Genomic DNA, 25,149 nt, shown 5'->3' with positions numbered 1-25,149 from the left:
CTTTGTACAAAGCATGTTTTAAAGTAGCAGTGCTTACATTAACAAAACATTTTCCAGTGATGTATTTGAAACACTTATTTTTATATTAGTAACTGGTGCACTCCCCCCCCCACCCCCCCAGGAAACATGTATTTTATGGAAGACAAAATAGACAAACAGAGATAAACCCACTTACAAAACTGCTCAAGATGATTCATATGCTAAGAGTTTGCTAGAACTTTGAATGTTCTTGCAAGAAGTCGTGTTGTGTTTCATGAAGGGGATTCAAAAGCCGTGTCTGTGCTGGTAAGTTTGACAGTACCCTTTCCAGGCCAGAATTTGAAACTTGGGTGTTTGTATTGATAGGCTGTTTAAAACAGTCCCTGGCAAGGTCTTGCTCTAAACTATCTAGTACTCTCCCCCAAAATTTCCACGTGTGGTTTGGGAGTTAGTGATCTTTCCCAATTGTCAGTTTAGATAGGTCGCATTATTTTGGAGACTGTGAGAGACCGGATGTGGGCTAGTTGACTTTACGGACAAGGAAACCTGCCCTCACACTGTTAAATTTACTAATACTGATGAAGCTTTCCTCCCTACCGAAGATGGATATGGTGGAATTATCTAAAATTTCCACTTTCAATGAAGAAGTTATTAGGGTTTCCTTTGACTTGTTAATGTATATGCAAGATTTCATGCTGGTTGAATGAATATAAAGTAAAACTGATAGCAGCTAGTGTGTGATCAGTTACTGTATTACACGAATAATGGTCAGAATGGAACCATGAAGCCTCTCTCTGTCCTGTTGCAATATTTGTTTGATGTTCTGAGAAATGCTAATAAGTTCTCTTACGTACCCAGTTCATTTCAAGCATTGGATAAAAGCAGGCTTTTCTTAATTCCTAATGTTGAAAGCACACACTGAACATATGACAAATATTTTATGCTGTTGTAATTATGCTGGGGAGGGGAGGAGAACTCCTTGAAATATTCTAAAGTGACTCCTGGATGTATAAATTATCTTGAAATATAGTTCTGCCACCCTGTGGCTAGCGAAGGTCATTCTAAGAAGGTGCATGTAGTAACATCTGCTAGTACCTATAGTCTTCTTTTAAACTTAATGAATGCTCTTTTGTGGAAAAAGTTGAAGGAGTGTTGTAAGCCCCATAGATAAGTCTCAGCTCTCTATGCTTTTATTGAAATAAATAAATATATTCACCGCAAATGCTGTAGGTTAATAAATCTTCTCATACTTGGTTACACAAGGTTGACTGCTAACCAGCAATCATTTATTATTTACTTAGCATTTTAATCTGGTTTTAAGCAGAAAGTATGATTATTTTTTACTTCAAACAGGTCTAAAACGTAAAAGTTCACGTAAACTAATTGCCAAGAGTCTGGACAATCTACAATCCTGTATACCCCTGTCTGCTGTAAATATATGAGAATTTAAATGGTTTCAAAAGCATACTCGTATTTTTGACTCTCACTGCTCTAAGAAAGGATGATTGCTGTACTCAAAACATCTTGATGTTTGTTATGGTTAAAAATCAAGGTTCATTTGTGGCACTGAAAGTTGATAACATTTCAGAACACAATTCATTCTTGTGTGTCCATTTCTGTGTTGGTTTCTCTAGTTATCAGGAGGAATAATTATGCTCTCTACAGTTAAGTTTCAGTTACTCTCCGTTATAAATCATTCTGACCTCATTTAGAGAAGTCTTCCACATTTTGCAACAAATTTATCAAATTTCCCAGAAGGAAAGTGCTTGGGTTGGAGAAGAGAATTTTTTGTGACCAATGAAACTTATTACAAATTAAATTCCAAATGAAAAATGAATTACAAAATACTTAAAAGTCCTTCTGTCTTTTCTTGAGCTTTATGGGAAAGCTACAGAAAACATCCTTGGCAAAGTAACTGAGGGGTTAGGATTGTGCCAGCAGCAGTGTGCATTAAAACTAAAAATGCCAGAAAGCTTGCATCCTGACCCTTCATAATGACTGTGGACACGATGTCTGGTTTAGATAATTCACTTTGAGAGTGCTTTGCATATTTGTTGCCTGGCCTTCAGAAGGGTGAGAAATGAAATTATAGTATTGTTCTCCCAACCATGACACGTGGGTCAACTGTATGTAAGGAATGGCTTTCCCCTTTTGCCAGGTGACATAATTGATACTGTAGTTTAAATGATAGCAATAGTGAATGGCTCTGAAAAATTAAGCTGATAGTGCACAAAAGTGTGGTTATTACAGTTGTATACAATAGATCTTTTATTTTTAAAAATAAAAATGTTAAACAATATACACACATCTTGGAAACAAGTGAGTTCTTGAAAGTCAGCAAATTCGGAATATGTGGTTTCCAGTGGAACTGCAGTTCTCTTTCCTTGTTCATGTGCAGTAAGATACTGCGTTCAGTTACATGGTTGCATACAGTTTTATCAACAGACCACCACAACCTCCTGCTTAAATGGTAGAACATATAAAATATGCCTCAAGTTACCAGGTGACCAACAACCTTGCACTCCTTTGTATCTTCAGAAAAAAAAAAATCTGAATGTTGATGTACATAGGGAAAATATACATACGGTTATAGATATAAAATTATGGTTCTGCTCATACATCCTTTACCCTTGTAGTTTATCTTAATGGTTTGTAAAGTCAGGTGGTACTGTGGTAGTGATGGACAATAAACATCACCTTTCTGATTGAGTGTAGTTGATAGTCTGCAGGTAAGTGATGACCTGTCCAGTCTGGCAAGAGAATAGCTTATAACTAATCAGAAGTATAACACTTTTTTTTTTTTTTTCTTACTGTGTTTTTATTTTAGTATTGCTTTTGCTGAATATTTTCTTGGTTGCTTTATGCCTGGCTCCTATTTTTCCAAACAAATGCAATTGTTCTCCCCTGCCCTCCTTTCTCCCTTGGCATGCAGTTTTCTTTAAATCTTAAAGATTTTTTTTTTCTTTTTCCGATATTATGAATGTTTTCTCTGGGAAGCCACCATCTTCAGGCACTAAATTATAGGTGAAGGTTCTGTGAGAAACTTGTAGTTGAGCTTGAGTTATGGTTTCACTGCCAACTTTAGGCAGTTGCGGAGTTTTCCTCACAGTCATGACATTCTTGGAAATCTCTGTATGCAATTAAATACTAATCTTTGGATTCTCAAAGACATTAGAGGAAAAAGGGGCAAGCGGTGTCACCTGGGAAAGGGGGGAAAGTGTGTTAACCTACTGAGAAGAGTGAGTTTGCAATCAGACTTTTTTTTTAACTTGTCGAATATTACTCTTTCCACAAATTAATTTAGCAGGGCTCTGATAAGGATTAGAAAATAATGCTGTGCTGCATTGTCTGTGAACAGTAAGCATAGATAGTTTTGTTTCTGAAGAGACTTAACAGTTTTTATTGTGGGAGAGAGTTAAGTTTGGTTTGAAAGACTGATTTATTCTGACTTATTTAAAGCCAGAATACTTTAAAGACAAAACCAGCAACTCCATAAGGATCTAAAGTAGGACATAAAATTGCCATGGATATATTTTAATTTTCTTATTCTGAACCCATGACGGGGTCTTTCAGGACATGCTGTGAACTCATTCTGTGAGGAAATGTATGTAGTGTACTTCTGATGGCTTTTTAAATGCCTCATTTTCTTTTTAAATAAAGACTTAAGACTGTATGAAGGCGAAATTTAAACCATCTATTTGAAATTAGGGGAAAATAACATTTCATGGAGTCCAAATGCTTTATCTTCATGATGCATCTAGTTCAAAATTTTGCTGCTCTACAGGAAAGAGTAACATGATGCTTCTGCTCCCTGTTCATTTCATACCTAGTGTATATTATTATTATTACTTTACCATTTTTCAACTTAAAGTAAAAAGCATGCTTTGAGTGGAATTGTTTTTTAATACTTAAAAAGTACATTTTAAGAAAGAATGACTTTGAGGGAAGAAAGATAACTAATTTTTCTTGCATTTTTTTCTCCCAGCTCATTTTTAGTTTCCCACATGAGAGTAAGAGACTTACTGTTTTTAAATTTGTGACCGTCTGGTGTTTAGAAAAAATGATTCTGATTTATAAAATAGAGACACCACTTTGTTAATAGAAAATGCAAAATCTATTTTGAATCCTTTGTTTATTCAGCATTTGTAGTCTTGTTAACTAAATTATGTGTATGTGAATTTTAATAAGTTTCTATCTAATTTAGTTTGAAGCATTGCAAATTTAAGAAAAGTAATGTTCATTCACCATTTTCTAACATAATTTAAGAGGCAGAATTAAGAATCTTCATAAATGTATCTAAATGAAATAATTGCAAACTGGAAAGGTGCATTATCTGTACTCATTTAAGAAGAAAAAATCACATTTAGTGGGAAGTTTTACAAATCAGTATTTTTCTTATTAGTCACTGGCAAGTGAGGCTCAACTTCTGTTTAGGAAGATAACTAAAACTAGACATATGAAATGTGATTAAAACCTTGGCTTAAATCCTTGGGTTTTTGCTAGCTGGTTTGAATGATTTTAAAACTGATTGTTGAAGGGCAGCATTCTTTTTGGATAATGTGGAAATAGATAAAAATGCCCTGTTTTCTCAATCCAAAGTAAAAAGTAGGGGCCACCTCGGGGGAGCGAAGCAAAAGCTGCTTCATTCCACTTGGAGGTGCTCCAAAAGGTTCTCAGCAGTCTGCTCCACTACCTTCCTCCTAGCGCGGATCGTTACGGAGCAGGTATGCAGCGTGTGGTCCCAGTGAAGACTTGTGTACGATCGCTGCGGGGATCTCAGCAACTGCAAGGAGATTTTGCTCAAATTGTGTGTGTTGTGTCCTCTTGCTATTATTTCTTTAAGGAAAACAGACATCAGTTCCTTTGCAGGTTTTGAACCTGTCTTTAAAAGGAGCTCTGACACTGGCCTTGTTTGCAGAAGAAAATCCATTCTGGCTTCCAAAGTGCCTTTTTTTGGTACATCCTGAAAATTGTATTAGGCTGAACTCTGAAAAGTTGTCACGTTTTGATTTCCTCAAAATGCTTTTCATCGTTTTTCGAAGTTTCGGGAATGTGCAGATTGCTGCAAAGGCAGCTCAGAGGGCAGCAAAGGGCTTGGAGGAAGGAGCAGCCCAATGCAGGTGGGAGAGAGTCCTTCTTCTGTAAATGGCTGAAGCCCACAAATAATACAGCTTCTTTAAAAGGGAGTTTTCTGGCTTCCAGGTAGGCAGCAGTCCCCTTTCTTCAGCCACCTCTTAATGAAAAGTCCCTAAACACATACTGGCTTTTCTCTTTTTCCCTTCCTCCGACTGAGCAGGATAGCTGTCTCATTCAGAGCACATGGTGAATGCACAGTGTGTAAAACTAATATTATACAAGGAGTTACGCCCGTTATTTCCTAGTTTGAGTGTTTGAATGCACAACTTAAGTAGTGGTTCTTTGCTCTGTTTCATTGAACAGCTGTGCAAACGGTTTTGCTGACACAGTGCAGGGAGGGCATGGAAGGAATGAGCATCTCAGGAGGGGGGAATAATTTAATAACTGCTGCCTAAGGTGTAATTACCTTAGTAGAGAGAGAACTCATTTTTTTTGTCAAACACTATTTTATTTTTGTAATAACACATTTAAAATCTGGATTTTCAAATCACTTAATTTCTCACTTATCAACAAAAAATGTTTATATCATATTCCGTAAATGAGATCACATTAAGACTGATTGTAACTCAGTTGTTATGTAAATAAAACAAACATGAAAAATTACTGAAGAACCTTCCCACGTGATATTTATTTCATATAAGCTTGAATTAAATAGAAAAAATGTGGATGTTTTCAGGCATTATTAGTAGACTGTGGTTTCTATTATGAATAATTTATGCTTTTGTAAGACAAAACAATTAGAAAAAAAAATTAGTTTCTTAGGCCCCAAATCTAAAAGGCAGAGTTCATGCACAGAATTAATTCTGTGGTGATCTGAACTGTGGCTTAAATGCCTCTGTAATATTGGTTATGTGATCTGAAAAAAGCTTATTATTTAATTGGAGGGAAAAATAGTGAATTTTGCACATGAAAATTATTTTCAACAATAAACCAGACTACATATGAGTTTTGTTTTGATTTCTATCTCCTCCCCCCATGCCTTAATCCAGTTCCTATTCTGCTGTCATGTAGTTTTGAGATTTAATCAGAAGTACTTTCTTTCCTGTATTTCATTTCCCTCATTGATGCAAAAAAAATACAATTATGACAGTCCCAAGTGTAACTGAAATTCTCTCATTCCAGTTGCCTTGGATGCCTTCTGTGTAAACCTTGAATGTGCTATTGACTCCTTAAGATTAAACTAATTTAAATGAATGGGAGTTTTTTCTGAGAAGGACACGTGTTCCACCAGTAAATACTTGCTGGAAATAAATTGCTTTGTTTAGTATTTCTAAAACAATTTTATAGTCAATTAAATTAAGGGAGGAAATAGTGCTTAAATGAGCAAATAGTTGTGGATTTTTTTTTTTTTAAACCCTTGGACAAATAATTCTTGAGCTACACTGCTAATTTAGAGAAGAAGCACAGCTTGACAATATACTATGGATGCAGTAAAGTGGCCTATTGCTTCATGATTTCTTGAACATCAAACTGTTTTTGCTCTGCTGCTTCATAATGCTGAGGAAGAATATATAAAAAGACTGACGTTTCATGAGGCTGCCACAGAACAAACACTGTTTTGTTAAATTGGACGCTTCATTTGCATGAACAGTGTGATTTCTTTTGACTTGCGTATCTTTGAAATTCCGAGATGTATAGTGCTTTCCAGGAAAACTACAGGTCTCCTCTCCCCAACCCCTGTCCCTCCTGCTCCGCAGACTATAGTTAAGCTTTTTCAATGCTTACTACATCATTGATGGGTTTTTGTTTGCAAACTGTAAATTTTTTGCACTCTTTTTGGATAAGAATGTATTAATGAAACAATTGGAAATCTTTTTAAATTGAAATATAATAGGACCAGCAGTTAGAAGTCTTCCTCATAGACTTGTAAGAATCAGGTGTCTCAAAGGAATAATATGCAAAAACATTTAATGGAAAACTTAGAGTGTATCTCAAACCTAAGATCTAGTTAATGTTTGTTGTTTGGCCTGTATTTTTTCCTGTTAATCTGTCCGATGTAATGGAATAGGTCACTAGAACAGAAGGATTTAGGTGGAATTACAGTTTTCCATTTAAACCAAAAGTCTTATTCTTAAATTGATAAACTAATCTTTTAAATCGATTTAATTATCGAACGTAGTCAAATAGAAAGACAATAGTCTGTTTTAAACATTATAACACACAGAATTCTCTTATGTACCAATGGAAGTTAGTTTACATAAAGAAAATAGATCTAGCTAACTAGAAAATTAAGCTCTTGATATGAAGGCTTTTGGTACCTGAGAGTGGAAAATTCTGGATTTAAAAGAAGTGCAAAGGTAGAATTCTTGTTGAAGGTACCTGAAGTCTAGGCCACTATTCTCCAGCCAGATAGGTAGTGCAGGACCTATAAATCTGAGTTAAACATTCTTATCTATAGGCAAACCAGAGCAATTTTGCAGCCCACCTATGACTTATTTCAGAAGTGTACTGTAATCTTTGGAGACTGCTCTTTCAATCTAAATATTACCTGTCTGCATCTAACACTGAATTGATAAGAACTTCTGGAAAAACTGGATTTTGTATAAACTTGAAAGTTCAGTGGAATCTTTGCACCACCTGCAGTGGCAGATGCCTCTCAAATAATTATTAGATTACTGTGTTGTCCATGATACTGATGTTAAAACAATATAATTAAGAGAAATACTGAATGTGGTACTGAGTGGTGGTACACAGGTGGTGCTTATGTGCCCCTGACTGTACTTGGCCTGTGTGTGGCTTGTATATGAAGTAATACTTTGGTGGGGACTTAGCTCAGTGTATCCATGTGACAGGTGGAGGTGCTGATCTCCTTTGCACGAATAAATACACCAGAATCTCCAGTGACTAAAACTTTTGAGCTGCAATAAATAATGCAATATTTCTAAAACAGAACTATGCAGAATTGATCAAATGATTTGCAAGTTGGTATAGTATCCTCTAGCATGTTTGTTTGTTTGTTTGTTTGTTTGTTCTGTTTGGTCTTGGTAGAAAATGTTGAGGCATGCTCCACTAGCACTTGGCAGGAGAAAGCCTATATGGCAAAATTTAGAAAAGATGGATTTGTCTGGGAACAAAAAACAGGGAACTCAATATCGAACTGTTCGGATATTTTGTTTCCTAAAAGCAGATGCAATAGCTGTTTAGAAGGAGCATTTTCCCCTTCAGATCTTGGCCCTTCTACTACTTCTCCCATTTTCTTTCACTGCTTGTTTTTTGTGGGTCAGAGAGTTTGGAGCTCTTGAGAAGATCAGAGAAAGCTTAAATTTCTTCCCTACTGAGGCTGGCCTCTGGCTGGTGTAGGATTCCCCAGCTGCATCCAGTAATACCAAGACTGTTTGACATCTCTTGACTTAAAGAATTAGCAGATTGGAAAAGATAAGGAGGAAAACTTTAATAAAGTTTTTCATTGTCATGTTTATAAAAGTGTGAAGTGGGCTCCACTTCTTTCAGGAGAGTTAATAGATACATGAATGCCTGTTTTTACTGTGCCTTGATGAGTAGGAAGGAGTTTGGCCTGCTGAAATTCAGGATAGTGTGTATGGAGAAGTTTAACAGTTCGTTTTGCTGTGTTTCTGGTAGTACCAGTTCTGGATCATGAGGGGGAAAGAAATTGAGAGAAAATATTTAGTATGCTGTCTGTACTCAGTGGCCCAGTTAGGCCTGTGTGTGGAGGTGCCTATGGATCTGATTGTAGAACGGCATGAAAACAGGCCGAACAGCGTGGAAGGAACAAGGCAGCTTCTAGACATCTTTTGGCAAATCTTGCTGAAAGCCACTTGAAAATGTTATCAGGGTCAACAAAGAGATTTTTCTTACTCTGAACTTGAGTACTCAGCAGAAGAATGGCTTTCTGGCTTCATTCTTTATAAAGTACTAAGTTCTGTTTCCCTGAGATTGCTAGAAATCATTTTGTTCAAACACAACGTGGAAGTGGATTGCTTAGACGTAGACAGTGACTAGAAAACCAAGGCACTTTGTTCTTTATACTTGTGCAGGTATATTTTGTGTACGTATTAGATATATGTTATATATTAGTATGCAGGTATATTTATCAGATATTCTGAAGGACTGCGCCGGAGGATTCTTTGTGCCAGTGTGGATAACGTCATCGTTTATGTAGATGTCATAATAGTGTAGTAGCTATGGATATTAGTTCTGTGTTAGAAGTTCTAGCATAGGACTTATGCTGTTTATGGACGTAGTTAAAATGTTAATGTATACCAGTCAAGTTAACTGTTGGGTCTCTCTTCTTGGTATTGATGCAAAGGTTGAACTTAGAAGCCTGTTTCAGCCTCCCAGATGTTGCTTTGACCACATCCGGGTATGTGCAATAGCAGGTACATTGATCAGCAAATGCATTTGGTGCATTAGTTGTTAGCACTTGGACTGCTAACAATCTACTATGTTTATCTGTTTTTACAGGATACAGTGAAGTTGTCTTAATATTAACAACTAGAAAACTGAGTTGATGGCAAGAGTGAAAATGTTCTGGATATATGTTGGGAATCACTGCATGCCTGCATCAGTCTGCTGAGCATCCAGCTGAATTATTGGCCTAGTTCCTCAGTGAGCTCACCCCTTTGCTCATCATACAGTCTTTCGAAAGAGAGGGGAAAAAATATGGGAACTTTTCCATTCTTCACACTTCATTGTATTGTCACGTTTTGTTGACAGTGAGTTGTATTAAATAATCCACRTATGGTTTAAATAAGCAGCCAAAGTAGCATACTTTGTTTTGATGTTTTCTATTGAAATCTGTTTTTCTTTTATACCTGACGTATGAGGCCAAAATGTCATGTGTCAGCTATGCTGGCTGTTATGTCAGTAATGAGAGTATCTTAACACTTTGCCATACAACCCAGTTTCCAATAATTTATTTCTTTGGACACTTCAGCTGTTCAGGCTGTGGTTTTCTATGCCAGGTGCCTGTCCCAGACTGAAATTTTTGAAGCCACCATTTTTGAGAATGAAATGGAGAAAAATTACATTTCACCTAACCTAAACCCACAGTTGTATCTGGGTTGAGTGGCTGTTATTTCCTCTGGGTCTTAGAGCAAGGACGTGAAATCTACAGAGAATTCTCAGGAATGTTTCTTCTGTTGTCTTTCTGAAAAATCTGTCTAAACAAAGTTAAAATCCTCTAAAAATTGTAGCTCACGTGTGGTTTGTTCAGTCCTTCTACTGCTGTCGTGCAAGTTGACAGTGCTTGGAGAAAGGTAGATGTCACTGTGCCTTTCTGGCAAGCAATAACTGTAGTTTTGTCTGTATAATGGAGAATTGTAATCCAGAGAACAGGAACTGTGATTAATGTTCCTTTTGTGCGGGTTACTTGATTGTTTGTTTCCTTGTGAATGGCTAATGACTCAATTCTGCCTTCCCTTCACACATCTATTTTTGTGTCCCTGAAATAAACACAGCTGATTTCAAAGTAAAACTACCAGTCAGTATAAGATTAGGGGGCAGAATTAAGAACAAATTAACATAAGCAAAGAACTAGATTGTTTGCCTTTTTTGTTAATTTGCTTAGTAACACTACAAAGAGATGCTTGTGCTGTTTCGGCATTGAGCTTGGTAAAAGCCACTGATAGCACCTGGAATGGGGGCATCACTTTAATCTGGAAGCAGAAGGAAAAGCTTGCATTAGAGGTAACTGCTTTTACAGGAACCCACACATCAGCCAGAAGAGAAGAAAAAGTTCTGTCATGACTTAGTAAGGTACTGGGAGATCACTGTGTGGTATCTGTAATAGTTTGACAACTTTTGGAAATAATTCTGTTAAAGCATCCTCTTTGTTGCAAAAGCTACCTTCAGTAGCCATTACTTAAGTAGTGTAGGTTCATTGATACAGTGATTTTAATACTTTACCTTAAAAAAATCCTATAGAGTTAACAGATCTGATCATACTGTTTGTATTTGCTGAAAGGTTTGTTTATACCCGGGTTGTCAGTGGTATTTGGTCAAAGCACTGGTTAGTAAATCAAGGATATTGCTAGGGAGAAGAGGGAGCTGTGTTTTGGAGTATACGGTAATCCTCGTTTTTAGTTGTGTTTTTAGGAAAAAATAATATAGTCAAAGCATGAGTTTAGGTGCATGGCAAACCTCTTGGAGCCCAGAAAGGCCTGTGAGCTGGCACTGTAAGAGATGTAAGATCGTATAGCTGTATTATTCAGGGAAGTAAGCAAATATGAACAGATACCTGTGGCCTGCTCTTCAAATTGGTTTGATGGGAAGATATTTCCCTCACTGCTCTTCCACCCTGTTTAAGTAAAACGTGTCCTTGAGTTTGCAGAAAAGAGAGATACCTCAAGGGTAGTAGGTGCAGGACGTTCGAATGGTGGGGTGTGATCTCCTAAAAAAGACTAGAGGAAAGACCACTTTCAGGCTACAATCAATCTAGCCAATATAGCTGAATATAGCTGAATGTGAAACTTTATGTTCTGTCTTCAGAAACAGATGAATTGGAAAAAGTTGCTCTTGAATTACACCTCCTGAAAGTATTGATCTTTAAGGCTGAGGCTGTGTATGCCTTGAATTTTAATGTGCCTCTCCTTTCTGTCTCTCTAGCTGGAATGCTTGCTGCTTTCTCTACAGGATTATAAACTTTGATATTCAGAAGAGCAAAACTGAAGGATGCCATCTGAGAGGTGTCTCAGGTATGGTACTCTGTAGCGTGCAGAATGTCATTCACTTTTAGCATGATGTTTACCAAAGCATCAGTTAACAGATACTAAAAATGTGAAACTAGTGATTTTGTTCGTTAGCTATTCATATTAGTACGTTTCTATGCTATAACCTGCAAGAGATTACTGGAGATGAATGGCAAAAAGAAAGCAAAGGGAAGTATACCTGGGACACCTGTGATCGATTTAGGTCTTCTAATCCCTTCATATGTCATCTTCTTTATGCCCTTGTCTATACTTGGAATTTTTGATTGTGGAAGCAATTGGCATTTTGCAATCATGCAGCTGGTGCCTAGTGATCATTTTTGATGTGTAGAGCGTTCCAATATTCAGGACATAGAGTGTTCTTTCCCGTTCTGTGAAATGGTTTCTAAGTATTCTCTCCAAACACATCTTTCAGCCTTACAGAATCTCCCATTCTTTCTCTTTCCCTCTTGTGGGGTCTTAATCACCCATACGTAGCTGCTAGTCTAGCCCTTTTCCTTTATTTGTATTGCCCATTGTCTCGGCAGAGAAATTGGTGTTTATAGTTTTTAGTTTCTGGGAGCACTTTCATGCAAAACACTGAGCAAAACTTATTCATCCAGTTACTCTTCTGCAGAACTTTCCACTAATCTGATATGCTGGCAGTTTCTGTTTTACAGAGTAGTTAACACTCATGGGCTGATTTGGGAGCTTGGAGATCTGGATAATATTGCTGGGGCAAAATGTCCTTCCACTCCAGTCGTCTTTTCCCAGCCATGCTTTAGCACCAGAAGAGGATCAGGAATTCCTTGGATTTTGTAGCTGTTGAGCACTGACAGTTTAGGGACAAAGTAGCCAAATAATGTTTGATAAATCAGTGCTTTCTCATTCTTAAAATCTGTTTAAACTGCCTTGTCTGGGTGTACATTCTACATATGTTGTTATGATAAAAGGTGAAGACAGTTGTGGTTTTTATTTCAGTTTGGTCATTGAATTGAAAAAAAGGGTTTTGAAATAGAGAAATTTGAAATTGAGAAATTTTTAAGATGAATTTAAAAATAATGGTTTTATTTTCATCAAAATTATGGTTCTGCCTTGTCCCTCCAGTCTGTTTTCTATTGAATGAAATAGTCATTTGACACAAAATGAAATGCTTTCATCTCTGGATGACTGTGACAAAAGCAAGAGGAATGAAGGACTTGGTTCACAGCACTGGTAGGGAGGCTAATAAAAATGTATATAAAGAGAAAACAGGTTTAAATATAATTAGATTATTACGCTTGCACAGTTAATCTTCCAGTTTTGTTATAGTCTCAGCTTCCTTAGAACCCTCCCCTGTTGTTCCAGTTAATAAAGAACGGGGAAACTTCAGGGTTTATTCTGCAGTTCTCCATGAATTGGTAATAAAACTGACAGTTAACCTTTGATTTCAGGTTCTTTATTGTTGGTGATGAGGAAAGCTGCATAAAAAATACAATTTTATTAGTTTTATCTTCTTATTTTTTAGTACAGCAAGTTGAACCTGTGACATTGCCTGACTAAAATAATATAGCTTAGTTTGATTTAGTCAATTTATTATAGAAATTACAGAAGGGAAATAATTGTTAGAAATAACTCCCTTGTATTTTAAAAGATTGCATTTCCTAATAATTGTCAATTAAAATATAAGTGGGATTCCACAAACAGAACAACTAAGAAAAAATGGTTTGGGTTTCTTCTTTAGCAAGTGTAGAGTATGTCCATATGTGAAGCCAAAAGCAATTAAAGAGAGGGTGAAATGCAGATATAATAGCTGTTCCTCTGTAACTCCACTTTGGACATCCTTCTTCCAGAATTGATGTCTTGGTCTTGGCTTTTGAAAAACTCAGGTAAGAGAATGGCAAACAGTGTGCAAGGATCAAACTTAAATAGGCCACCTAAGACTAAAGGTTGTCCTTTTTAGTAGGACTAGTTACATATGTATATGCTCCTTTTCACTAATGAATCAATTTTAGTTTTTGTCTGAGAGAATTTTTGACTCTTTTTCTTTTCCAGAATTGCTGAACAGTCTTGTCTTGCAAAAAGCTCTTACATTCTGCTGATAAAATCTATTTCTTTCCTACAGTTGTTGATAAAATCTTTCACCTTCCCCCCCCCCCTCCCTTTTTCCGTTTCCAGTGTTCAGGAAATGTTGACAGGTCAGAGGCTTTGCCAGTCCAGCTCTCATAATGATGCTGTCTTGGCAGCCCTGAACCAGCAAAGAAGCGACGGCATACTTTGTGATATCACCCTTATTGCTGAAGAGCAGAAATTCCACGCGCATAAAGCAGTCCTTGCAGCCTGCAGTGACTACTTCCGAGTAAGTCCAAAGACTTTTTGCTTTCTTATGCTAATGTTAAAAATGACCCCGAAGGTGGGGGAGAAATAGTTGTAGATTTTGTATTGAGGAAGCTTTAAACTTACCTAGGGGAAATTTGGGGATTATTGCACACAGTGCAATAGGAAAGAAATGCAAGTAGACATATTAAGAACATAATTTTTTTATCCTTATTTATGATTTAGTCATGGTTTTTTCTTTTACAATGGAGAAAGGCAGTGCACATCTTTCTATGGATTTTATAACCCAGTCAAGTCTGAAAGAGGAAGATTATTTTCCAGACCTCAAGCATTTAAGCCACCTGTGATTAGTGTGTGGGAAGATGGGGAGAGGAAATTTAAATGTTAATAAATACAGTTTTTATAGGCTTCAGAGTGGACTTCTGTAGGGATGGCAATGGCCTCTCTCAAAGAAGAGGCCATAGTAAGTTTTGAGCATAAAAAGTTTTTTTCAGATGCAAATGGTTCTGAAATGTAAAGGTTAAAATATTCCTTGGGAAATATGACTAAATCAGATACTCAGCATGGAAAACTTGCATCCAAATGATAAAATTGAAGTAACTAAAAAATGGAGTTTTCTAATAAGAACATTCTTTGTAATAGGCAATGCTACCAACCTTTGTTATAATGTACGTGTTCAAAATGCTGAATTCTGTAGTAGGTCTAAAGTAAGTTTTTAAGTAAGTCTTTATAGTGACCTCTTTGTTCTGTTAGAATAGTAATACAGTTTATGGCAACTGTACTGTATTCTTAATTTGTCTTTCTGTCTTGCACTCGCACTCTCTCTCGTTGTTAGAATTGAGATTCAGGTTATTCTGTATATTTAAGACATACTGTTGACTTGATGTTATTTTCACCATGATGTCTTTGAGCAAATTGATTGCTCATTTTTTGAACTTGTCTGTATACTTCTGTGTTCTGTTACTGTACACTTTGTACTGCCATAGCTGTTAATATTGTTTTATCATGCTGCCTTGGCCTGCTGTAACACAGATTGTTTCTTTCCTCTGTTCCTCCTCTTTCCCCTAGTGCACAGAAAAGGAGGGATTTTGAAGTTCTGTAGCTGTAGCAAGTGGTACATACACTTGCTAATGGTAGTTATCCTACAGGGCTGTTGTTCTGGTTTGGTTGAAATACTTCAGCATATGATTCCTCCACACCTGTGACATACGTTGCTTCCAGAGCTCCTTATATCCAGTGCATAGAAACATCACAGAGTGGGCGCTCTACTTTTTGTTCCAGCAGGGTGGCAGGAACAGCTCCTGCCTTGGTCGTTTATTGATTGACCTTGAGATTTGGGGCACTGTGACTCACCATATTATCACTGTTTTTTCCAGTTGAGTTACACGGTATTTGCTGAATGGTTATTGCAAATTAAAGTCTTACTGCCCTACGGGAAACAAAAAAGTTTTACAATAGGTCAAATTACTAATTGTAACATAAATCATTTATATTGAAAAGTATTGAGAGAATGACTTATGCAGTATTTAATAATTTGATCTGCCTCGGAATAGTTATAATTTAGTAGGACGTATTCTTCAGACTTCAAGTATCTGCTAAAAATATGGACCCCTTGCTTTCTGAAATCAACTGAACAATTTCTATTGTTAATGGACAAAAGCTTTGTTAGAAAATTGTGGAATGAGATTTATTTTCTGTAACAAGATGGCAAAGAAGTAGCTACTCAATATGTTCCTGATTCTGATCATTAAAAAAGGTAAATGTTGATTTAAAAGTAGGAATGTTTGTATTTAAACTGAGATTATTATTGTTTTTGTATCTGGGTGAATCTTGCCCAATTTGAGCTACCTGAAAGTTAGTTTTCTAAGGCTTAGAATGACACCAAGGCTTCATTCAGAGTCAATAAAGAGAAACAGGCACCTCCAAAGGATGATAAAGGAGAACAGAAGATTTATTTAAGGATTAAATGAATCACCATCTGGAAGTGCTGGATCTCTCTCCACTGCTCATAAAGGCTAGACTTAGGTGCTTCAAAGTTAGTTGTTAAAATTGCACAAGATGATTTCTACCATTAGTTTTCCCTGGGTTTTCTTGGAGGAATTCTTGGAAAAACCTTGCAAATCATCCAGCCTTGCCATGAGAAACTTACCCTTTATTTTTGTGGGATTTTTTTCCTGTAAGCACAGGACTGCAGGCAATGGGACTCTAAGAGCCTCAGATATTGGGGTTGTCTTGAATAAAATTTTGAGATGACAACACTGCAAAAGAGTGTGACACAAAGAGCTTGCCTTATCTAACTTCTGGTTTCCATGGCTCATAGACCTGATTAAAACACCAATCTACCTTTGGCCCCATCTGAAGGGGCTGCCATCTGGTCCTCATGATCTCACAGATTACCAGAGGAATTTGAGTTCTTCACAGGGCTCTATCAGCATGTATGAGCATGAATTTTTATCTTTCTCTTTTCCAGCATTTGTAAAAACAGCTCGTACAAGATACTGGATGTTTGCTTTCTGTGGAGCGTTTTTATGGTTTTCTGCACATTTTGTGTCTATGTTGGCTTAGATGTAGCTACTGCTGAAATTCTTTTCTTGAAGAGATAAGTCAGTATAAATATGTCTATTTTACCATATCAGTTCCTGACAGTATTTTTAAAAAAGTTAGTCCTTGTGACTCATGATATGATATGCTGTAATTATCATAGTAGTTATTGGGAACTTCTCCAGTTTTGCAAATGTTGATGAACTGATAGTTGTTCTTGTTGATGATCAAATTTTTGTAGTCTCTTTTGTGAATTGATTCCTGATGCTGCTTTTAATTTTATGTTTCTATTTGTTCGATCTCTGTTACTGGAATTACTAGTGACAGTGAATTAACTTTCTTTATTACTTGAAAACTAATTTAGAGCTGAACAGCATGTTTTCTGCAAATTGCCACTTTTCTCTTCATTTTACTCATAAGAAGAATGTGTTAATATTTTAGACGGATGACTCAATGAGGGCCATGTTACAGACTGTGATGCAGGTGTTGGAGCCATTGTATGTGGAAGAGAGGGGAAGGTCAAACTTAGGTTGCCTTCTTATCAATTTTTCTTTGGAGGTATAGCCTGGTGGTGTAATCTTCATTTGCTTTTGTAAGACAAGACAGATGCCTGGGCTGTGCTTCAGCAAATACCTGAATTCTGGGCTTTGGCCAGCCTTCCAGGGTAACAGCGGGCCATTTCTTCTGCCAGTTGCTATAACTAGTCCTGCAGTTCCACCTGTGCTGCAGCTTCAGCATACCTGAGCATAGCATCTGATTTGGGAGGTTTACATTTGTCCATAAGAATGTTGTGCTTTTTTTCTTTACAAAACAACCCCCCAAAACTTGGGGAAAATGCATACAAAAACTACAGTAAAAATACAGTGTTAAATTGCAAGATTAGGCACTTGAAAATTAGGATTTGAAATTGTTTTCTGTATAGTATCTCCTGAAGGACCTCTTCTTTCAAAGTGAATTAGGGAATACAGAAGCCACCTTCACACACTCAGAGACTCATGTAAAGAATATGTAAAGAATAGTAAATATATATATATATTTTTATGAATTCTTTTCTAAGCAGGAAACAGCATTTTAGGCAAACTGTATGACATGCTGTAATTTGCAGTCTGTTGCAGTGAGACAAGAAGGTTGAGCTGGTGCTCATATGTGTGTTGTGATAGCTCTAGCAAGTGATTTCCCATTAAAAGGTTCTTTAATATTTATTTATTTATATTTTTTAAACTCTGGGAGCAAAATGAAATGTTACTGCATGACTTTATTAGCAGGCATTTATAGTGTTGGCAGGTGATTATATAACCTCAAGATTTTCTTGTACAAAATGCATCAGTTTTCCAATCTGAACAACTCCTTTTTCCATCCTTACTTTTCATTTCAGTGGGTTTATAGTCACAGGACTTGATTTTTCTCAGAATGATGTAGATTTTTCATGTAATCTGGATGATCAGGATTATGTGAATTAACTAGATTAGGTTTTAAAGTGTCAGTAATATTCTGCTTTTTCCACAGTGAGCATGTCAGTTCTTAAGACGTTATTCTCTGAAGTGAACCTAATGGATGTGAATATTCTGTACAGACCTTGTACTTGTAACTGTCACAGCTGATTCTTAAGCAGCTTATTTTCAGAGGTCTTTCAGTCCTATATCTTTCCTCCCTTTCAACAGATGATTTCTTCATGTACACTCAACATAGCTGATTGTTCCTATTTTGCCATTTATTGATTTATGTTTCTTGAGAAGGTTAGAGAAATAACTTTTATATAAAAATTTCTGAGGTATGAAAGATTGTAGGGTGAAAATAGCTTTCAAGGTCTTGTTATACATATCTTGTCTCTGTCTTGCTGGGTTTCAGTTTTTCTTTTAGAAAATATGTATGTTGAAGTCTTGCCTTGCAAAGGGTAAATTTTCTTTCTGTGCAGTGATCGCCTGTAGGACTTGCCCAATACCATGTTCATCAAGGTTATTATGAAAGATGCGGATGACCTTTTCCTAAAGAGGCGTTCTTTGAGCTGTGGTTCCAGCTCTCACTAGGACTAAGTAACTAGATAGATAAAGGTGTTCTAATTTTGTGGTCTATAAAATAGCTTGCAGAATTTGAAATACTTAATATATTTTCTTGTAGCTCTATGCAATTTTTCTAAGTAAAAACAGTCCTCTAAATCTTAAATCTGATTCTGATACTATTGGCTAAATTTTGGCACAATATGGTATTGTAATTTTTTGGGGTGTGTTCTCATGAAACATTGTAATGTATATAGAAGAGGATAACTAGAATTAGAACTGAGAGAAAGGGTTAAACAAAAAATGAAAAGCAGTAAGAAGCTAGCACAAAGCATGCCAGTTTTTCTACAGGAAAGCCAAACACAAGTGCTAAATGAACATATGCATTCTTTAACATGAGTAACATTGATTTAGATGGTATAGCTGCTTGTGTAAATGAAGAAGCAGCTATGATTTCATGTAAATTTTGCCTGAATCATAAAGAAAAGGGCCTCCCTGAGATCTCTTCCTGGCTCAGCAGTAGTCAGAACTGACACTAGTATAAAGCAATCAGAATTATCTACTTCTTTTGCAGTATAATGTAATTTTACTTTTCAGTACTTTACCATTTATATGCACATACCAGGTGAACAATATTTTCCATGCTATGGTAACCTGGAAGTGCTGTTATTCAGAAATTCTTTTTCCAGATAATTTTTTAAAATATTAGYGCTTTCCATTGGACTAGAGCTCATTGGACCAAATAACCTCTATTGTTTTTGTAGTATCTATTAATTGCTGAGTGTTACGTACCAAAACAGGCTTCCTTACTATCAGCTACTGGTGTGGGCTGCAAAATGTTTCTTCTTCTATGTCTAAAATTTTCCTGGGATCAGATTCATTCTATTTTCTCAGTTGGAAATTATGATACATTTGAGAAATGAAACTCTTTCAGCCATATGAACTGACAAACTCATCTCTGGTAGGTCTCAATCACATAGATTCTCTGCAGCATCTAACACTTTTTTCTAAACTATTGCTTAAGTTTGTTTCATTTTTTTCCTAAGCGTACAAAATCACTTCTTGTTAATCAACATATGTGCCATCTTATTTAAAAATAGTTACTGTAAATCCTTCAGTTAATACCCTTCATGAGGATATTGTTGCTGCTTGCTAGCAGGTAACTTGAAATGAATTCACATACAACTCTTAAGGCTATAACTTGAACCCGAAAGCTGTATTTTAATGAATTTGAAACCTGAAGTTCTAAGTTATTCATCATTGTAAACAAGATAATGCATAGAAAAAGGAAATGGAATTGAACAGCAGAAACAGCCAGTTCTGTTAATTTAAGCAGAATTTGTGGTTCGGTTGCATTTTCTTCTTGTATATAAGCTACTGCCTGTAAAATTCACAAATGTAGATGAGTACTTGGAACAGAGCTTGTCTTGCTGGGGAGCTTTGAGCAACTCAGGCAAGTACAGGAATGCCCCTGTAAATCAAGCAATGTTATCCTAAATAATATTACTGAAACACTTGTGTTTATATATATATTTATTTATTTATTATAGAATACATATAATTGATAGCCACTAGAATATGTTAAACTTGCTAAGTCTTCAGTCAATTGTAAAAGTGTAGTTTTCACAAAAGGTGTGAGGATGGGGAAGGGGAAGGCATGGCCATTTCAACTACTAATAATATCCATACCACATCAGTTACACTTTCATTTTTCAATACTTAATGAAAAAGCAGAACTTGTGGTGTAAACACATTACTTGGTGGCTGCCTATTGACAAATGAGAATTCAGAGCTGTGAATCAGAGTCCTCCCTGAAAACTGGCTAATAATGGATAACTAACTTCAGCGGTAAGCTTCTCTTTCGCTCACTGGCATGAAGAACTATTGGTCAAAAAAAGACAGTGCTCGCATTCAGCTGTATTTATTTGTATATATTTAAGATACCACAGCGTATGGAAAAATTGAAATTGAACTAATTGAATGTTATTGGCCTGGGGTTTTTTTGTTTGCTTTTTAGCACAAAGCTAAGTGGCGAATTTAATCCAAGCTCATACCATTTGAATAAGTAGGTTTGCTTCAATGGAAAATCTTCAGGTTCAAGTTTGAATGGAGAGACATTCACAGACCCTCTCTGGGTCAGCTACTAACTCAGGAATTCAGAGCATCACCTTGAAACACAGAAAGCTAAAGTTCAAGAGCTAAGGCTTCTTTGATACCAATAAAAAAGAGAAATTAAGGTCTTATCTCCATAGATACTGGAGTGCTGCTTGCTTTTCATTAGAAAAATTGCCTAAAACAAGAAGCCTTGAAAAATCAAGTTTTTTGGAAAAGCTTCGCTCCTGGCATAATACAAAGGGGTAAATACAAATTAAAGAGCTTTGTTACCATATATTCAATAATCCAGTTACACTTGAATGCCACAAAAAGCATATTCATTCACTTAAAAAGATGATATAGGCATTGTCAATAGCTTTAGAAAAATTAATCAAATCACTGGAAATAATGCAGCATGGGTAGGTGTACATTGCTCGTTGTATAAAAGCCTTTCTAATCTGAACTTTGTCTGAACAAGGTGTTTAGTTCTGAAGTATACGTAACAATGGTTTAAAAATGTTTTAAAGCCTTCTAAATAAATATTTTAATATGTTCTTTCAAAGTGGATAAAGTAAGAGAGTGCATCTGGGTCTCCCCCTCTCCCTCCCTCTCCCCCACCTTCCTTCCCCTCCCTGCACTCTTTAAAAAAAAAAAAAAAAAAGAAAAACTTTCAAATTTCCAGCAGTTGTTATGCTGTAAGAGTAAATGTTTGTTGCTGTTCTCATAGTATTTAAATCAATTAATTGCAGTTCTGTCACTACTGGATGGTAGGCAATATGGTGTCTTGTTCTGCAAGTCATCCTTTCTATTTTTGTTGGAACTCCCTGTACAGTAAGTATGTGCACTGTGAGTAAGTATAGCAGAATCAACTCTGTAGTTAGTGAGATAGGCCCTAGTAGACTGTGGCTCACTGTCGGTAATTAAAATAGTGTTACCTTGCTGGTAAAGAGCATGTGGTGTTTGATAGTAACTATTCAATTGATGTCTCTTTCCCACTATATAAACAGGATGAAAAGGATTAATTGCAGCCTTGTTTCTGTAATTGCCAATTTTCTTTGCCATCTTCTCCTTTTCTTCCTCCAGGCTACCTCAGTTCAGTTTTACTGTATAGCTGTAGCAAGTATTCAGAAGCTGAGCTGGGCTTGGCTGTAGTTTTTGTGATGCTAGAAGAATCTGCCAATGGAAAGCCAATTTATCAGGACAGGCCTGTGGCAGAGAAGTTTCTTACCTGTTTTCTTCTTGGTCCCTAAGGTCTGCTGAAGAAGCCTTATGTCTTAGAATGTTGTTGGGTGCAGTAGACACCTCGTACACTTCACAGTCCCGAATAGTATTTTCCTGCAGAACCTCAGTAGAAATTAAAGCTATTCTTCTGTGGGCGTAGTGAAGCTGAAAACACCTCCAGGGCCAACCACCCAAGAAAATTATTTGGGCAGAATGTTGCTTTTAGTTTCAGTGAGAAGGACCCATATACCATTTTAATAACATGAGAAGTATCTGAAGAAAGAGGCAAGACTGCTGAAGAGCTAAAAATCTGGATCTTAAATTTGTAAAGTACAACACCACATAGCTGGTGTTAGGATATGTTAACATTATCGGAATAGCTTTTTTTTTTCTTTTGGATGCTCCATCAAAATTTGTTGCATTCCCCTTCATTTGTATAAGGAGAAATCCATCACAATGCATATGCTTGTGCCGTTTGTGTTACAGATTATGCTTGTTGCAAGTTTTAGAGGAAATACCTTTCACTGAGCTCTTCAATTGTTTCATTGTCAACAGTGCCATTTGCTGCGTCTTGTTAACTTAACAACTTCATTTTAGTAGACTGAAATGTGATATTGGCTAATTGAATTCATGTCGCTGTGGCCCTCATCTAATTAAAGGTTGGATTTAGGCAGTGAAATGTAGAGGTTCTGCCGTACTGAACGCTTTTGTAGAGCGCTGCTGGTTGCTTATCTTACGGCAGGATTTAATCTCCCTAAGTCAACCTGTTTTCAAACTTAAACATCTAAAAATCTGTCTTAAGTCCCAATCCACTCTGACTGGATGACATAATGTACAAGTGACAAATGAATTTAACTGCCTGTTTCTTTAGGAAGCTGCCTTTACAGTATTGGTTGAGAACATAAGAATGGCCACACTGTGTCAGATCAAGGGTTAGTTCAGTGTAGGATAGTCACTTTAGCAGTAGATATTTGTGATGCCTGGAGAAAAGGAGTAATGTGACATGTCCCTTAGAACTCTCCAGCAGCTTTCAGCTCAGGGCATTTCCTGAGCAGGATGTAATTTCTGTCTATTTAGTAACCCTAACCCTAGATAAGTCTCTCTTCCAAGCATTTAACCTGTTTCTCCTTGAACCTGTGTAAAATTTTTCATTGACTGTTCTCTGGCAAGGAAGCTCATTGCCTGCAGCATGAAGAACTACTTTTTGTTTTATTTTGAATCTGGCTTCTGTTAGCTCATTTTGTTCCCTCTTTTTTTTTTTTTTTTTAATTGGAAAAAACAATGCACCATCAGTTCTTGAGTATTCTTATGGCGCTCAGTTATTTCTTTCTAGGTTGGAGACTGCTGACTTACTCAAATGCTTTTCAAATGGAAATTGTTCCATGTCCTTGATCATACTTTGCACCCTTCTCTGAAGCGTTTCCAGCTCTAAAATATCTTTTGTGAGATGAGGGTAAGAGAATTGCATGCAGTGCAGACAAAGCATAAATTTCTGCACTGCCATGGGGTTGTTTTGTTTTCTCTTTCTTGCCTAACAGTTTCTAAACTTTTATTTCTGTTTTTTTATTTTGACTGCTCCTGAGCACTGAGATGACTTTTTCATGGAACTCTTTCATACTCCAAGACTTCTCTCCTGAGTTGTAATGGTCAGGTGGGAACTCATCATTTTCTATGTGAAATTAGGATTTTTTTTTTTTTCCTTGTGTACATCACTCTACATTGAATTTCATTTGCTGTTTTATAGACCAATCCCTCTATCTCATGTGATCCTTCTGTGGTTTATCATTATTTTGTTCATGTCCTTACTACACTGAATAGCTTTGTCTCAATGGACTTTCTAGCCTCACTGCTGTTACCCTTTTCTAGATCTCTTATGGATATGTAAAACAGCCCAGACTCCACTGGAGACATCACTCCTCTGTGAGAACTGGCCTGCTGTCTTCCTGTCCTCTGTTTTATGTCTTCAGTCACTTATTTATCCAGGCAAAGATGTTCCTTCCTTTCTCTCTTGCCTAGTTTGCCTTAAAGGCCTGTGATGAATGACTTTGACAAAAGCTTTTTGAAATTCTACCCTGGGGACTGTATAAAGCAGAAATACGATGGCTAGGGCTCAGCATAGTGTCCACTTCACCAGTGGGCTGGAGAAAGTATAGTTAGAATCCAGCTTGAGGATGTTGGACAGGATGTGGCCATACCCAGATGATTCTGGTCAGTGTGAAGAAGATGGGGGTGCAGAGGTTAAAGAACAGGCACCCTTGTTGAGCTACGACATCTATTTTAGAGTGTGCGTGTATTATATGCAGTAATGTTGAGTTTTCAAATTATAGTTGTTATTTTTACATGTGTAAAAACTATTTTATGTTTTTGTATGTGTGCAAAACCCCAAATCCAGCAAACTAGTTACCATATTGAACATTCCCAACTACGAATGAAGTCAGAACCAGGTCTTCCAAGGTTATAGGGTACTGCCAATACAAGTAGGCAACAATGTACATAAAGCTCATTTGAAATCAAAATTACTGGATATGAAGGCACCTTACAAAATGTCTGCCTGTGTTTTTAGAAGTTCTTATGCCTGACACTTAAGAATCTATCTTGCAAGAGTTAGTTAGATTTCACCTGGAAAGGGGTAGATGTAAAGCCTATAGAACTTACAGGGATAATAGAATTGACATCAGTGTGCTCTTTTAGCTTGGAGGGGATTTTTTCATCAGAGATGAAGGAAAAGCCAAAGGATAAATGAGCACAGCCAAATGTACAGTAYTAAAAATAAAATGAAGATACAATTTTAGAGAGTCATTTGTTCCAGAGGAGCTAGCTGATGGAGGGCAGAGCTCAGCCAATGATGAAAACTACTGTGACAAATGACTTTAATATTAAACACAAACTTGGTTTTATTCAGCAAACTGTTAGGCTTTAATTACTGTTTTAAGTTTTCTCAGTAAAGTGATGTGGAAAACCAAAGAAAAAATGGTCAATAAACTGGTTTTACGCTTCAGCTTTTGTATCAAATAATTGAATAAATATGTTGGTGAGAACTAAGTGCTAGAAAGTGCTATAGTCGTAATGGAAAATAGATTTTTTTTGTTTTAAGGATCTGAAGGGGTACCTAGTTCAACCCTTCATAAAGTGGACCATTTAAACTTGCAACACTTGGCTTCTCATATACCAGGTATGCTGTTGCAGTCGAGTTACAGATTGGAAGATAGTTGCCAAGGTTT

At 36.6% G+C, this 25,149-nt stretch overlaps 1 protein-coding gene across 1 annotated transcript in view; it reads left to right on the top strand.

Moving 5' to 3' along the window:
• The window catches only part of KLHL32 (kelch like family member 32), a 152,736-nt gene that overhangs the window by 41,307 nt on the left and 86,280 nt on the right, over positions 1 to 25,149 (top strand). Inside the window, exons 5-6 of the mRNA XM_026059291.1 lie at positions 11,680 to 11,768; positions 13,917 to 14,097. Coding sequence (XP_025915076.1) covers positions 11,746 to 11,768; positions 13,917 to 14,097 — 204 coding nt within the window. The 5' untranslated portion in view covers positions 11,680 to 11,745. The remainder of the gene's footprint in view (positions 1 to 11,679; positions 11,769 to 13,916; positions 14,098 to 25,149) is intronic.

The sequence above is a fragment of the Apteryx rowi genome, unplaced genomic scaffold (assembly GCF_003343035.1).
Source record: "Apteryx rowi isolate R43461 unplaced genomic scaffold, aptRow1 scaffold_155, whole genome shotgun sequence".
NCBI lineage: Eukaryota > Metazoa > Chordata > Aves > Apterygiformes > Apterygidae > Apteryx > Apteryx rowi.
This window is presented reverse-complemented; position numbering and strand designations above follow the sequence as displayed.